The sequence below is a fragment of the Bubalus bubalis genome, chromosome 13, assembly GCF_019923935.1.
Source record: "Bubalus bubalis isolate 160015118507 breed Murrah chromosome 13, NDDB_SH_1, whole genome shotgun sequence".
Lineage (NCBI taxonomy): Eukaryota > Metazoa > Chordata > Mammalia > Artiodactyla > Bovidae > Bubalus > Bubalus bubalis.
The window spans coordinates 14,404,555-14,421,924 of NC_059169.1; the positions used below are offsets into that span (position 1 = coordinate 14,404,555).

The 17,370-nt window shown below is 38.3% G+C and overlaps 1 protein-coding gene across 1 annotated transcript in view; it reads left to right on the forward strand.

Annotated features, from left to right (window-relative positions):
- The window catches only part of LOC102415544 (ATP-binding cassette sub-family C member 4), a 224,710-nt gene that overhangs the window by 111,159 nt on the left and 96,181 nt on the right, over positions 1–17,370 (forward strand). Inside the window, exons 17-18 of the mRNA XM_045162438.1 lie at positions 274–368; positions 10,928–11,074. Of these exons, the coding sequence (XP_045018373.1) occupies positions 274–368; positions 10,928–11,074 (242 nt within the window). The remainder of the gene's footprint in view (positions 1–273; positions 369–10,927; positions 11,075–17,370) is intronic.

Consider the following 17,370-nt stretch of genomic DNA (forward strand, 5'->3'; position numbering starts at 1 on the left):
TCTCACATAGTTTCTCTGAAAAAGAAGTAAAGTTCTGGCTGGTGGAGTGAGACTCTCCCCATAATTCACCCTTAGCAGGTTGCTCACAATCTTGAGAGCTGAAAGTTGTGATTTAAATGGAATTTTTATAAGGTACATGGGCGCATGGCCCAGTGAGCTGAGAACCAGTTTACACTGTAAAACACATGTCCTAAATCAAAATTAGGTTTTTTGCTATTTACCTAAATTCTATCTAGAGCATAATATTTTTTCTTTTTCTTCCCTGTTCCCTAGGGCAAATGGACAGAGTACCCTATATGTCATGGAATATGGAAAAGGAAGGGTAATTGAGATACCTGATCCTGATTGGTACTTAACAGTTCACTCAGGTAAATCATCTGGTCTGTTATATGAGAGTCTGAGGTATTTAGGAGCCTGTATGAGCAGCTAGAGCTCCCAGGAGTAATTCAGTAATGTCCTAACAGATGAATAGTCTGAATCGCATTTACTCCATGAATTAATTAGAATGATGATTTTGAAAATCTACTAGAAGAAAGAGGGTGCAAGAAGATTCTTAATTTGCTCTGTACTGGATTTTGGTAGTTAAACCAGAATTGCATATTGAGAAAATCAGCCACTGGAAATATGTGCTACTGTCTGTTATAATATGTTGTTTTAGCTAAAACTTACATCATTATATGAATGGGCAAGGGGATTAGAAATGGATCCCCATCCTGTTGTTTGGATTGTTCCAATTCTTTCTGAATAAACTGTGGCTTTTATTGATCCTGAATGAAATCCTCTGGCAGCAAGTGTCCCAAGTAAAAGTGTTATTCCCTCACAGGTATGCAAACTCCTCTTCAACACACTCCTCATCTCTTGGGTTTTACTGCTTAAGAGAGAAGTTAAGCAGGGAGAAATGCAGTGTCTAGAAATTAGAAATCCTTCTCTTTCTTACCTTGAGATCACAGTGTTATTGTGTCCTCAACTATTTGATTAACATCTGGCTTGCCTGGCTAATACTAACACAGCTCTCTGTTTTCACAGGAATGCTTAGAATATATTTAGCATTAGATATTTTTTAAAGGAAATCCTCACCTAAAATATTATATATTCCAACAGGAAACCCTGTGGGAAAAGAAAAGCTTTCTACAGAGGTAGAATGTGTTATCTTTGTCAGAAATTTGGTATTTATTACGTTGATCACTTGCTAAGAAATGTAAATCCGTTAGTTGTTTACCTTCTGAATTGATGAACTTTGGGAACATAAAGAAAAAAAGAAGGACTTATGTTATATATTCATAAAGGATGGTGTGTTAGTAGCTCAGTCATGGCTGACTTTTTGTGACCCCATGGCCTGTAGCCTGCCAGGCTCCTCTGTCCATGAAATTTTCCAGGCAAGAATACTGGAGTAGGTTGCCATTTCCTACTCCAGGAGATCTTCCCGACCCAAGGATTGAACCAAGGTCTCATGCGTTGCAGGCAGATTCATTACTGTCTGAGGCACCAAGGAAGCCCAGTAGGCTAAGGCAAATGCCTATTGATGGAATTCAGGAATTGGAATGGCTTTCAAAGCTGAAATTACAGTGATGTGTCAGCTAAAGAGGAAAAATTTGATGGAATGTTTATTACAGAGGTTTCTCTACTGTCTTTAGCATTGTGAATTCAAGAGATGTTAGGAGGGCTCTTTTCATTTTTGCATGCATAGCAGGTGTTCATTTATGTCATTAATAAAATATAAATTTAGGTTATTATGTTCATTTCCAAATACTTTGTGTTTATTTTTTTAATTAATTAAATTGGAGGCTAATTACTTTAAATATTGTAGTGGATTTTGAGATACATTGACATGAATGAGCCATGGGTGTACACATGTTCCCCATCCTGAATCCCCCTCCACCTCCCTCCAGATCCCATTCCTCAGGGTCATCCCAGTGCACCAGCACTGAGCACCCTGTCTCATGCATCAAACCTAGACTGGTGATATGTTTCACATATGATAATATGCATGTTTCAATGCTATTCTCAAATCACCCCACCCTCGCCTTCTCCCATAGAGTCCAAAACACTGTTCTATACGTCTGTGTCTCTTTTGCTGTCTTGCATATAGGGTCATCATTACCATCTTTCTAAATTCTATATATATGCATTAATATTTTGTATTTGCTTTTCTTTCTAACTCACATCACTCTGTACAACAGGCTCCAGTTTCATCCACCTCATTAGAACCGATTCAAATGCATTCTTTTTAATGGCTGAGTGATATTCCATTATGTATATGTGCCACAGCTTTCTTATCCATTCATCTGCCAATGGACATCCAGGTTGCTTCCATGTCCTAGCTATTGTAGACATTGCTGCAATGAACATTGGGGTACAATGTTTCTTTCAATTCTGGTTTCTTCGGTGTGTATGCACAGCAATGGGATTGCTGGGTCATATGGCAGTTCTATTTGAAGTTTTTTAAAGAATCTCCACACTATTCTCCATGGTGGCTGTACTAGTTTGCATTCCCACCAACAGCGTAAGAGGGTTCCTTTTCCTCCATATCCTCTCCAGCATTTATTGTTTGTAGACTTTTGGATAGCAGCCATTCTGACTGGGATGAGATGGTACCTCATTGTGGTTTTGATTTGCATTTCCCTGATAATGAGTGATGTTGAGCATCTTTTCATGTGTTTGTTAGCCATCTGTATGTCTTCTTTGGAGAAATGTCTATTTAGTTCTTTGGCCCATTTTTTGATTGGGTCGTTTATTTTTCTGGAATTGAACTGCAGGAACTGTTTCTATATTTTTGAGATTAATTCTTTGTCAGTTGCTTTATTTGCTATTATTTTCACCCATTCTGAAGGCTGTCTTTTCACCTTGCTTATAGTTTCCTTTGTTGTGCAAAAGCTTTTAAGTTTAATTAGGTCCCATTTGTTTATTTTTGCTTTTATTTCCATTACTCTGGGAGGTGAGTCATAGAGGATCCTGCTGTGATTTTGTCAGAGAGTGTTTTGCCTATGTTTTCCTCTAGGAGTTTTATAGTTTCTGGGCTTACGTTGAGATCTTTAATCCATTTTGAGTTTATTTTTGTGTATGGTGTTAGAAAGTATTCTGATTCATTCTTATACAAGTGGTTTACCAGTTTTCCCAGCACAACTTGTTAAAGAGATTGTCTTTTTGCCATTGTATATTCTTGCCTCCTTTGTCAAAGATAAGGTGTCCATAGGTGCGTGGATTCATTTCTGGGCTTTCTATTTTGTTCCATTGATCTATATTTCTGTCTTTGTGCCAGTACCATACTGTCTTGATGATTGTAGCTTTGTAGTATAGTCTGAAGTCAGGCAGGTTGATTCCTCCAGTCCCATTCTTCTTTGTCAAGATTGCTTTGGCTATTTGAGATTTTTTGTATTTCCATACAAATTGTAAAATTATTTGTTGTAGTTCTCTGAAAAATACCATTGATAGCTTGATCGGGATTGCATTGAATCCATAGATTGCTTTGGGTAGTATACTCATTTTCACTACATTGATTCTTCCGATCCATTAACATCGTATATTTATCCCTCTATTTGTGTCATCTTTGATTTCTTTCATCAGTGTTTTGTAGTTTTCTATATATAGGTCTTTTGTTTCTTTACGTAGATTTATTCCTAAGTATGTTATTCTTCGGAGAAGGCAATGGCACCCCACTCCAGTACCTCTTGCTTGGAAAATCCCATGGACGGAGGAGCCTGTTAGGCTCAATCCATGGGGTCGCTAAGAGTCAGACACGACTGAGCGACTTCACTTTCACTTTTCACTTTCATGCATTGGAGAAGGAAATGGCAACCCGCTCCAGTGTTCTTGCCTGGAGAATCCCAGGGACGGGGGAGCCTGGTGGGCTGCCGTCTATGGGGTCGCACAGAGTCGGAAATGACTGAAGTGACTTAGCATAGCATAGCATGTTATTCTTTTCATTGCAACAGTGAATGGAATTGTTTCTTTAATTTCTCTTTCTGTTTTCTCATTGTTAGTGTATAGGAATGCAAGATGTGTTAATTTTATATCCTTCAACTTTACTATATTCATTGATTAGCTCTTGTAATTTTCTGGTGATGTCTTTAGGGTTTTCTAGGTAGAGGAACATGTCATCTGCAAACAGTGAGAGTTTTACTTCTTCTTTTCCAACCTGGATTCCTTTTATTTCTTTTCCTTCTCTGAGTGCTGTGGCCAAAACTTCCAAAACTGTGTTTCATAGTAGTGGTGAGAGTGGGCACCCCTGTCTTGTTTCTGACTTTAGGGGAAATGTTGTCAGGTTTTCACCATTGAAGATAATGTTTGCTGTGGGTTTACCATATATAGCTTTTATTATGTTGAGGTATGTTCCTTCTATGCCTGCTTTCCGGAGAGTTTTTACCATAAATAGATGTTGAATTTTGTCAAAGGCTTTCTCTGCATCTATTGAGATAATCATATGGCTTTTATTTTTCAATTTGTTAATGTGGTGTATCACATTGATTGATTTGCGGATATTAAAGAATTCTTGTATCCCTGGGGTAAAGCCCACCTGGTCATGGTGTATGATTTTTTTAATATGTTGTTGGACTTTGTTTGCTAGAATTTTGTTAAGGATTTTTGCATCTATGTTTATCAGTGATATTGGCCTGTAGTTTTCTCTTTTTGTGGCATCTTTGTCTGGTTTTTGTATTAGGGTGATGGTGACCTCATAGAATGAGTTTGGGAGTTTACCTTCCTCTGCAATTTTCTGGAAGAGTTTGAGTAGGATAGGTGTTAGCTCTTCTCTAAATTTTGATAGAATTCAGCTGGGAAGCCATCTGGTCCTGGGCTTCTGTTTGCTAGAAGATTTCTGATTACTGTTTCGATTTCCATGCTTGTGATGGGTCTGTTAAGATTTTCTATTTCTTCTGGTTCAGTTTTGGAAAGTTATACTTTTCTAAGAATTTATCCATTTCTTCCAAGTTGTCCATTTTTTGGGCATATAGTTGCTTATAGCAGTCTCTTATGATCCTTTTTATTTCTGTGTTGTCTGTTGTGATTTCTCCATTTTCATTGCTAATTTAGTTGATTTTATTCTTCTCCCTTTGTTTCTGGATGAGTCTGGCTAATGGTTTGTCTATTTTATTTATCATCTCAAAGAACCAGCTTTTAGCTTTGTTGATTTTTGCCATAGTCTCCTTTGTTTCTTTTTCATTAATTTCTGCCCTAATGTTTATGATTCCTTTCCTTCTACTAAACCTAGGGTTCTTTATTTCTTCCTTTTCTAGTTGCTTTAGTTGTTGAGTTAGATTAGCTATTTCATTTTTCTCTTGTTTCTTGAGGTAAGCTTGTATTGCTATGAACCTTCCCCTTAGCACTGATTTTACTGAGTCCCAAAGCTTTTGGGTTGTCATGTTTTCATTGTCATTTGTTTCTATGTGTAGTTTGATTTCTTTTGTGATTTCTTCTGATTTGTTGGTTATTCAGAAGCGTGTTGTTTAGCCTCCTTATGTTTGTATTTTTAATAGTATTTTTTTCCTGTAGTTGATATCTTACTGCAGATATCTAATCTTGTGATCAGAAAAGATACTTAGAATTATTATTATTTTTTTTTAATTTACCAAGTCTAGATTTATGGCCCAGGATGTGATCTATCCTGGAGAAGGGTCTGTGTGCACTTGAGAAAAAGGTGAAAGTCATTGTTCTGGGGTGAAATGTCCTATAGATATCAATTAAGTCTAACTGGTCCATTATATCATTTAAAGTTTGTGATTCCTTGCTAATTTTCTGTTTAGTTGATCTATCCATAGGTGTATTAAAGTGAGTGGTGTAGTAAAGTCTCCCATTATTATTGTGTTGCTATTAATTTCCACTTTCATACTTGTTAGGATTTGCCTTACATATTGTGGTGCTCCTATGTTGGGTGCATATATATTTATAATTGTTATATCTTCCTCTTGGATTTATCCTTTAATCATTATGTAGTGTCCTTCTTTGTCTCTTTTCACAGTCTTTATTTCAAAGTCTATTTTATCTGATGTGAGTATTGCTACTCCTGCTTTCTTGTGGTCTCCATTTGCATGAAATATATTTTTCCAGCCCTACATTTTCAGTCTGTATGTGTCCCTTGTTTTGAGGTGGGTCTCTTGTAGACAGCATATGTAGGGGTCTTGCTTTTGTATCCATTCAGCCAGTCTTTGTCTTTTGATTGGGTCATTCAACCCATTTACATTTAAGGTAATTATTGAGAAGTATGATCCCATTGCCATTTACTTTGTTGTTTGGGGTTCGAATTTATACACCTTTTCTGTGTTTTCTGTCTAGAGAAGATCCTTTAGCATTTGTTAAAGAGTTGGTTTGGTGGTGCTGAATTCTCTCAGCTTTTGCTTGTCTGTAAAGCTTTTGATTTCTCCTTCATATATGAAGGAGATCCTTTCTGGGTATAGTAATCTGGGTTGTAGGTTTTTCTTTTTCATTACTTTAAGTATGTCCTGCCATTCCCTTCTGGCCTGAGGAGTTTCTATTAAAAGATCAGCTGTTATTCTTTTTTTTTTTTTTTTTAATTTGAAAATGTACTTTATTTTTTTATTTTTTTTTTTAATTTTATTTTATTTTTAAACTTTACATAACTGTATTAGATTTGCCAAATATCAAAATGAATCCGCCACAGGTATACATGTGTTCCCCACCCTGAACCCTCTTCCCTCCTCCCTCCCCATTCCATCCCTCTGGGTCGTCCCGGTGCACCAGCCCCAAGCAAAAGAGACACTGATATATAGAACAGTCTTAAAAGATCAGCTGTTATTCTTATGGGAATCCCCTTGTGTGTTATTTGTTGTTTTCTCCTTGATGCTTTTAATAATTGTTCTTTTTGTTAGATATTGGTTAATTTTATTAATATGTGTCTGGGGTATTTCACCCTAGGTTTACCCTGTTTGGGACTCTCTGGGTTTCTTGAACTTTGGTGGCTATTTCATTCTCCATTTTAGGGAAGTTTTCAACTATTATCTCCTCAAGTATTTTCTCATGGACTTTTATTTTGTCTTCTTCTTCTGGGACTCCTATGATTTGAATTTTGGGGCATGTGACATTGTCCCAGGGGTCTCTGAGGTTGTCCTCATTTCTTTTAATTCTTTTTTTCTCTCTGCTTCCTTTATTTCCACCATTCTATCTTCCACCTCACTTATCCTATCTTCCACCTCACTTATCCTATCTTCTGCCTCAGTTATTCTACTGTTGGCTCCGTCCAGAGTGCTTTTGATCTCAGTTATTGCATTCTTCATTATTGATTGACTCTTTTTTATTTCTTCTAGGTCCTTGTTAAACATTTTGTGCATCTTCTCAATCCTTGTCTCCAGACTATATATCTGTAACTCTATTTTGTTCACAAGATTTTGGATCATTTTCCCTATCATTATTCTGAATTCATTTTCAGGTAGACTCCCTATCTCCTCCTCTTTTGTTTGATTTGTTAGGCATTTATCATGTTCCTTTACCTGCTGAATATTTCTCTGCCTTTTCATCCTGTTTAGATGGCTGTGTTTGGGGTGGCCTTTCTGTATGCTGGAAGTTTGTGGTTCTTCTTTATTGTGGAGGTTCCTCCCTGTGAGTGTGGTTGGACGAGTGGCTTGTCAAGGTTTCCTGGTTAGGGAAGCTTGCATCAGTGTTCTGGTGGGTGGAGCTGGATCTCTTCTCTCTGGAGTGCAATGAAGTGTCCAGTAGTGAGTTTTGAGGTGTCTATGGGTTTGGTGTGACTTTGGGAAGCCTGTATTTTAATGCTCAGTGCTATGTTCCTGTGTTGCTGGAGGATTAGCTTGGTATGTCTTGCTCTGGAACTTGTTGGCTTTTGGGTGGAGCTTGGTTTCATTGTAGTTATGAAGGCTTTTGGATGAGCTCTTGTTCATTAATGTTCCCTGGAGTCAGTTTTCTGGTGTTCTCAGGTTTTGGATTTAAGCCTCCTGTCTCTGGCTTTCAGTCTTATTCTACAGTGGCCTGAAGACTTCTTCATCAATATAGCACCAATACTAAAACATATAGGTTAAAAGAGAAAAGATTCTCTACAGTGAGGGACACCCAGAGAGGTTCACAAAGTTACATGGAGAAGAGAAGAGGGAGGAAGGAGATAGAGGTGACCAGGAGGAGAAGAGGATGAATCAAAAGGGGAGAGAGAAATCTAGCCAGTAATCAAATTCCTATGTGCTGTCCACAGCCTGGAACATCCAGAGAGGTTCACGGAGTTACATAGAGAAGAGAAGAAGGAGGAAGGAGATAGAGGTGACCAAGAAGAGAACATGGGGTGTCAAAAGGCAAGAGACAGATCTAGCCAGTGATCATTTCCCTAAGTGTTCTCCACAGCTCGGAATACCCAAAGAGATTCACAGAGTTGGGTAGAGAAGAGGTGGGAGGGAGGAGATAGAGGTGACCTGGGAAAGAACAAGGAGAGTCTAAAGAGGGAGAGGGCAATCAAGCCAGTAATCACACTCCTAAGTAAAAATGGGTACTGAAGATTGGATTCTTAAAGGTACAAAATTGGTAACAAATACCCAAAAGCAAAGGTTGAAAATCAAGGGTAGAGGTTAAACTCTCAAAAATACAATATTAAAAAAAAACAAAATCACAAAAATTATAAAAAGCATATATGAAATTTGCTTTAAACATAGGTTCTTTTTTTGCAAGATAAAAGTAGGTTATAAAAATGAAGATTAATGGAGTAATAAAGTAGTTAAAATAAAAAAAAATTAAAAAATGATAATAGTAAAATATATCTAGTAATTTCTCTGGAGCTATTGCAGGCAGTGATGTGTCAGTTCAGTTTCAGATAATTCCTTGTTCCAGCTTATACTTCTTCTCGAGGTCTATAGGCCTCTTCCAGTGTAGTCTGTGCTAACTACAGGGTTTTAATCTGTTGCACCTGTCACTTTCAAAGCGGTTCCCTCTGTTTATTTTGGCGGCTTTTGTTTGCGAGTCTCTTCAGTGTCTAATTTCCGCCCTGACACAAGGGGGCAAAGGTGGTCACTTACTTAGGCTGACTTGTTCAGTTGTGCTGTGGGGAGGGAGGACCACTGCAAACAAATATCACTGGCGTGTTTGGGGAGTGCTCGCATTGTCTGGACCACACTGGGTTTGCCCCCATTCATAGCGCCTGTGCTTTCCCTGTCTACACTGCTCAGGCTCCAGGTTGCTCTGCAGTGGAACTGTCTAAAGCGGGCCCTGGGTAGCATGCACTTCCCAGGTCTAAGCTGCTCAGGTTCAAGTTCTTGGGTACTCCAGAAAGGCAAATACTTGGTTGGGCCTGCGTTTTGTGCCCTTCCCAGGTCCGAGCAGCTCAGGTTACGAGGTGCTTGTTGAGCACACTCTTCAGGTGTGCAGTGCGTCTTATCACCTCCCCGGTCCCAGCCACTTGGTTTCCTGGGGCATAGTGGGAGCACCGTCCCACGTGTGCCATGTGTCTCCTCTGGGGAGCTGATCTCTGGCTGTGACCCTCCTGTTGGATGTCAACCGTCCAGGTTCCCAGGAACATTTGGTTAGCAACTGGGAGCCTGCTCGCAGTTTGGTGGAGGATGCTGTCTCTGGGGCCGAGATTGCCCCTTTCCAGCTCTGGCTGTCACCCGCCTGCCTCTCTGCCTCTGGTAGGGGATGGGCTGGTCCGCAACCGCCTAGCTCTCCTCTGGTATTCACTCAAGCCTTTGTTCTGTGAGTGGGCCTGGCAGTGCCTTAGGTTAGACCTTTTCACGGGAAAGTTCTCTCTCTCTCTTTCTTTTTTTCTGTCTGGTGATCCCACAGTTTGGGTTGCTGTCTCACGTTAGCTCCCTCAGATTGTCCTCAGAGCATTCAGGCCTGGTCCTTACCATAAACAATGCAGCCTGTGCCTCCCTGTTCAGCCCCTGCTTGCTAGTGGCAGATGCAAGCATCTGGGCTACTTCTCTGCTGGGAGTTGTGGTTAGTCTGTGTGTTTTATTTATTTATTTTCCTCCCAATTATGTTTCCCCCTGAGATTCCAAAACTCCCCACCTACCCACTGGTGAGAGGGTTTCCTGGCATTTGGAAACTTCTCCTCATTCACAACTCCCTTCCCAGGATGGGTCTCTGTTCCCTATCTCTTTTGTTTCTTTATCTTTTATATTTTGTCCTACCTCCTTTCGAAGACAATGGGCTGCCTTTCTGGGTGGCTGGTGTCCTCTGCCAGCATTCAAAAGTTATTTTGTGGAATTTGCTCAGCATTCAAATGATCTTTTGATGAATTTGTGGGGGAGAAAGTGATCTCTTTGTCCTATTCCTCTACCATCTTAGGACCACCCCATGCTTTGTGTTTCTATAAAACACTTAGTGAGAGATTACTTGCTCATTTTGATTAATTATCTCATGGTAAAATATAGTACATGTTTTCTTGCAATTCAATTATTGAAGAGATTGTCTGCTTGCAACTTAATATGATCTTTTTATAGTCTTTAAAGCTGCTTGGGCATGGAAATAGTTACTTTACATGGAAGTAAATTTCCATATACATTTACCATTTATAAGGAAATGGTAAGTCATCTCTCTTATTCCCTTTTAATTCATGATGGTATCAAAATATTTCTCAATTTTAGATTATGGGACATGTTGTAAAGAATGAGATTCGAAATATGGCAAAAGGAAGATAGTACTTTTTATCATTTTCTTTCTTCTGAGTTTTTATTAGTACTTGTAATTGGATTAGGAAAATCGGAATTTGTATTTTACACCTGATTTTTTTCTCATGTTGTTTCTATTTAATAAGAGAACCATACTTATTTTTATATTCTTCTTTGTAAATATACCTAGTGAATGTATTAAACTCTCATAGAATCCATTATATATTTATTCTATAGTCTATAGGTGAATTTATATATAAATTATATTTATAGAATAAAGCGCATAACATTTTTGTAAGCTGTCTGCCATGCTTTCACATAACTGAAGGAAAGGCAGAGATCTTTTGCTAAGTGATGTTACTTTATTTCAGTTCTAACCATAGGTATCATCCTTTTTGGCATCACAAGATCTTTGTTGATATTGTACGTCCTTGTTAATTCTTCACAAACTTTGCACAACAAAATGTTGGAGTCCATTTTCAGAGCGCCAATGCTGTTCTTCGATAGAAATCCAATAGGTAAGTCAGACACCAAGTTTCTCAGTAAGTATGTCTTATTAATGCATTTAGTTCCTGATTACATTTGATCTTTGAAAATGGATGAGATACTTAGAAGATAATCACTGTGCATATTAATCTATTTTCTACAAAAAACTTTACTGATCTGAATATAGGGGCATATAAGTTTTTATTCCAATTTTAGTGTGTGTGTAAAGATAAATGCTCACTTTACAGAATGATTTAGAAACCCATTTGTTATGTGGCATATAAAATATCCTATGTTAGATGCAAACATGTTTTAATGTTGTTGACCAGTTCCTAAAAGCTGGCTGTGTCATATAGTGTTAAGTTAGGCTGTTGTCTAGATAGGACCTTCTTACAATGAATATGCAAAAGACAGGCTGTGTGTTTCTTTCTTTTCCCATCCATTTCTGGATGGGAACTCTGACATATGCCCATGCATTGAGGTTTACATAAAAATTCATTAAAATACCAAATTGGTAGAGACATTACTTTGCCAACAAAGGTTTGTCTAGTCAAGGTTATGGTTTTCCCTGTGGTCATGTATGGATGTGAGAGTTGGACTGTGAAGAAGGCTGAGCACCGAAGAATTGATGCCTTTGAACTGTGGTGTTGGAGAAGACTCTTGAGAGTCCCTTGGACTGCAAGGAGATCCAACCAGTCCATTCTAAAGGAGATCAGCCCTGGGATTTCTTTGGAAGTAATAATGCTAAAGCTGAAACTCCAGTACTTTGGCTACCTCATGCGAAGAGTTGACTCATTGGAAAAGACCTCTGATGCTGGGAGGGATTGGGGGCAGGAAAAGAAGGGGACGACAGAGAGTGAGATGGCTGGATGGCATCAGTGACTCGATGGACGTGAGTCTGAGTGAACTCCGGGAGTTGATGATGGACAGGGAGGCCTGGCGTGCTGCGATTCATGGGGTCACAAAGAGTTGGACACGACTGAGCGACTGAACTGAACTGAAGCATCTTTTTCAAAGAAACTAACTTTATAGTTTTACAGTGGGCACTTGGTGACATGTAAGACCCTTTATAGTACATAGCACATGGATCTTCAGTGGTAAGCTTCCCAATATGAGTGTCCCTGGAGGTTTCCCCGTGGTGTTTTCTTTGACCTTGAGGCCTTTGACTTGTTTTGCTTCTGAAGGTAGGCTTCTGACCTGGGTTTCTATGAAGCGTTAGTTCATCAGTGTACATGCCCTTCTGTTCAGTTGGTTGGAATTGTGCTGAGGCCCAGGGCAGCTTTGTTTTTGTAGGCGATGATTGACAGGACTTGTTGAAGCAGGTATGTGGACTGGAGGGAGGACAGGAGTAGCCTTGGGCTGGTCATGAACTCACCATGTGACCAAGGCCAAAGCAGATGGATCCTTCTGGGCAGGCAAATCTCAAGGCAGGATGTGGTCTGTCTTGGTTTAAAAGTGTGACTCTGCCTGAAGTCAGCTGCCTGGGTTCAGTCCTGGTGCTAGTTACAAATGGTAATAGCAGGTTATAGTTATATTAATGCAATTCTTATGTGCTGGTTACTTAATTTCTTTGTGTCTGTTTTCTTATCTCTAAATGGGGATTCTATTAATACACTTTTTGACTGTGTTAGAAATAAGCTTATTAATAGACTCACAACACTTAGCTCATGGTCAGTGACTAGTGAACCTTACTGATGATGAGGAAATGCTATCTGGGAACTTCCTTTCTTGTGAAATGGGAGTAATTTCACATGCCTTTCCTGTTTCACAAGACTCTTGTGAGGATTAATGCAAGCTATTCAGGGAAGCATCTTGTGTAGATGTATTCAAAACATATTGTTTGGTCCAGGCAGTGAGCCAAGCACAGAATGGTTAACTACAGGGGACCATAAAGATCTCATCTTATTATGAAGCTGGAGTGAGGAAGTATTTGGAGGAATCCATACTATTATGGCTGTGAAGTTGCTCCACTTTGTCAGTTAATGTAAAAACTATAGTTATCAAGTTGGGAGCATTAAGTGAGACTGGATTTCTGTTATTTCAGCCTCTGGGTGCTCTTGACCACAGTTAACCAGGCTCTTCATGTTCAAGACCCAAGGGCTTCTCCAGATGCTGATTTATTTATTATTCAAGGATTTGGGACCAAGTTTAAATCTTCAAAGTCACTAATCTTAGAACAGTTGGCACACTGGTGCTTGTCTTGCCTTCCTTTGCTCTATCTCTTAGCAGGAGCTCATTCCTTCAAGAAAATAGAAGCCCAAATAAATATTATAATGCAAAGATAGGTCTGCTTTGCCCAAAAGGCTTCAGGGCTATCAATTATTTTCTCCTTCAGTGGTATATTCAGTTGAACTCTTTCCTATAGTTTATTGTCAAAGTAAAATTTACAGTAGATTATTTATGGTGGACTTTATTGCTGGTTTGTGATCACATGAAGAGAAAACCACATGTATTGATACTTTGGAAGCTCTGGTTCCTAGAACCAGACTATCCAAGCTTCCAAGTTCTGTGTCTGTCAATCAAGGAAATGAAACCGTCAGACATGTAATACATTTCCCTGGGGTTTAGCTGAGCATTGAAGGCAAATTGTGGTGCTTATGTGGGTTAAATATTTGGTACCTAATAGTTTTGCCTTACAAACTAAAGGCCATTAAGAAATAATGAGGAATTCAGCCATTTTTAAACATACGTAAACATTTAAAAACTATTATTGGACAGGGAGTTGGGATATAGGTGGAGATGTTAGACGTTCTGGTTCTGCTGGAACAGAGCTTTGGAAGAGCTGTGACAGCCACTTCTCTTGGCCTCAGGTTCTAACAGGTAAGAATCAGGGGCCTTTTCACTCATCAAGCATTTACTGATCATCTACTGGTTGTAAGTTGTGGTCCCCAGCATTGAGACAAACAGTCCCTGTCTTTCTTCTTATTCTTTTTTTCTTTTTTTGTAGTTTTCCAGGTTTATTTCAGTTTATAACATAAGGTATTTCAAATAAATCCTTAATTATACTGCATGCAAAAAAAGTGCCCCAGTTAAAGTCATCATGTGCAAAGGTTATTGTGATGTGGCCCATTGTTAAATAGATAATTAGAAAGTTATTTTTCCCCCCAAATAAAGATAATGTGTCTAAATGAGAAGGATAAAGAGAGATTCCATTATTAAACTTGGAAACAAGGAAGTAGTGATATAAACTTGCTGGGCTGAAAAGATGTGCAAAAGACCATCCAAGAGCATCTGAGAGCAAAGTGATTAGGAAAAATCATGTAAGGTCATTTCCCAACACCTGACACCCACACAAGAGGGATGTCATTGTTAGTACTGTGGTGTTAGACTGTTGGACCTCTTTCTTTTTATGAAGTGTTTATTTTTAACTTTTTTCTTTATATATATGCATATTTGTGTGTGTATATATATATATAAATATATATAAACATTTATATATATTATATATAAACATTGTTGACTTACAATGTTTCAGATGCACAGCAAGATGATTCAATTATACATATACATTATTTTTGAAATTATTTTCCATTAAGGGTTATTATAAGATATCAACTATAGTTCCCTGTGCTATACAGTAAACTTCTGTTACTTGTTGCATGTCTATTTTAAAAAATTAGACATATAGCATTCTATTCATACTAAGTCAAACAAGTGGAATCAAAATGTCATAAATTTTTTAGTTAGGCAAGAATTGTTCAGTTTTCTAAAATACATATATTATACATATTATTTATATATATGTATACACAAGTTTTTCTACTATACTTGATAAGGGGTTGAGAAAGAACATCAATAAAAAAAGATGGAGAAATTGGAAAACAAATAAATGAAATGGGAGTACTGAATATGAAATAGAAAGAGTGAAATAAGCTAGGTAAAATTAAAAGATCACCATATAGTCCAATTGTTTTTAAACATGGTTGCTTATTAGAAACATCTGGGGTTCTGGAGGAAAAAAAAGCAACACCTGGGTATTTATATTTTTCAAAAAAATTCCAAGATAATTCTGATATGCATCTGGATTTTAAAAAGTGATTACAGGTTTTTGTATTAAATAGCAGTTTTGATGATACAGATTTCTATTATTTTTCTGTTGACCAATCATGATACAATGGTATTATGTGAGTAATGGTTACATAATTACAACAATAAAAGATGTTTGTCAAATAAATCAATAGCCATACCCCCCCAAAAAAAAGATAATTAAAATTGCAAGTCATAAAGGGAACATGACTAACTTAATAATATACAAGAATCATATACAATTTGGGGAGGGAGGATCAAGCAGAGTAACATGGTAAGTGGAAATGCATCCAAGCAACATGTTCTCATCTGCTCAGCCAGTCTCTGTCTTTTTTGGTGCATTTAATCCATTTATATTTAATGTAGTTATCAATATATGTGATCCTATTACCATTTTCTTAATTGCTTTGGGTTTATTTTGTGTAAGTCTTTTCTTCCTCTTGAATTTCCTGCCTACAGAAGTTCCTTTAGCATTTATTGTGAAGCTGGTTTGGTGGTTCTAAATTCTCTGAACTTTTGCTTGTCTGGATAGCTTTTGATTTCTCCATCAAGTCTTAAACAAGAGTCTTGCTGGGTGGAGTATTCTTGGTTTTACTTTCTTCCCTTTTATTACTTTAAATATATCAGGCCATTTCCTTGTAGAATTTCTGTTAAGAAATCAGCTTATAGACTAAAGGGAGTTCACATCAGCTCAGTTCAGTCTCTCAGTCATGTCCGACCCTTCACGACCCCATGGACTGCAGCACATCAGGCCTCCCTGTCCATTGCCAACTCCCAGAGCTTGCTGAAACTCATGTCTACTGAGCCAGTGATGCCATCCAACCATCTCATCCTCTGTTGTCCCCTTCTCCTCCGCCTTCAATCTTTCCCTGCATCAGGGTCTTTTCAAATGAGTCAGCTCTTTGCATCAGGTGGCCAAAATTTTAGAGTTTTAGCTTCAACATCAGACCTTCCAATGAACACTCAGGACTGATCTCCTTTATGATGGACTAGTTGGATCTCCTTGCAGTCCAAAGGACTCTCAAGAGTCTTCTCCAACACCAAAATTCAAAAGCATCAATTCTTTGGCACTCAGCTTTCTTTACAATCCAAGTCTTGAAAAACACCATAACTTTGACTAGACAGACCTTTGTAGGCAAATTAATGTCTCTGCTTTTTAATATGATGTCTAGGTTGGTCATAGCTTTTCTTCAAGGCAGCAAGTGTTTTTTAATTTCATGGCTGTGATCACCATCTGCAGTGATTTTGAAGCCCAAAAAGATAAAGTCTGCCACTGTTTCCACTGTTTTCCCATCTATTTTCCATGAAGTGATGGGACCAGATGCCATGATCTTAGTTTTCTGAATGTTGAGCTTTAAGCCAACCTCTTCACTCTCCACTTTCACTTTCATCAAGAGGCTCTTTAGTTCCTCTTCACTTTCTGCCATAAGGGTGGTGTCATCTGCATATCTGAGGTTATTGATATTTCTCCCGGCAATCTTGATTTCAGCCTGTGCTTCATCCAGCCCAGCATTTCTCATGAAGTACTCTGCATATAAATTAAATAATCAGGGTGACAATATACAGCCTTGACGTACTCCTTTTCCTATTTGGAACCAGTCTGTTGTTCCATGTCCAGTTCTAACTGTTGCTTCCTGGCCTGCATACAGAGTTCTCAAGAGGCAGGTCAGGTGGTCTGGTATTCTCATCTCTTCCAGAATTTTCCACAGTTTATTGTGATCCACACAGTAAAAAGCTTTGGCATAGTAAATAAAGCAGAAATAGATGTTTTTCTGGAACTCTCTTGCTTTTTCAATGATCCAATGGATGTTGCCAATTTGATCTCTGATTCCTCTACCTTTTCTAAAACCAGCTTGAACATCTGGAAGTTCACAGTTTACGTATTGTTGAACCCTGGCTTGAAGAATTTTGAGCATTATTTTACTAGCATGTGAGATGAGTGCAGTTGTGCGATAGTCTAAGCATTCTTTAACATTGCCTTTCTTTGGGATTGGAATGAAAACTGACATTTTCCAGTCCTGTGGCCACTGCTGAGTTTTCCAAATTTGCTGACATATTGAGTGCAGCAGTTTCATAGCATCATCTTTTAGGGTTTGAAGTAGCTTGACTGGAATTCCATCACCTCCACTAGCTTTATTCATATGCTTCCTACGGCCCACTTGACTTCGCATTCCAGGATGTCTGGCTCTAGGTGGATGATCACACCATTGTGATTATCTGGGTCATGAAGATCTTTTTTGTACAGTTCTGTGTATTCTTGCCACCTCTTCTTAATATCTTCTGATGGAAGTTCACTTCTATG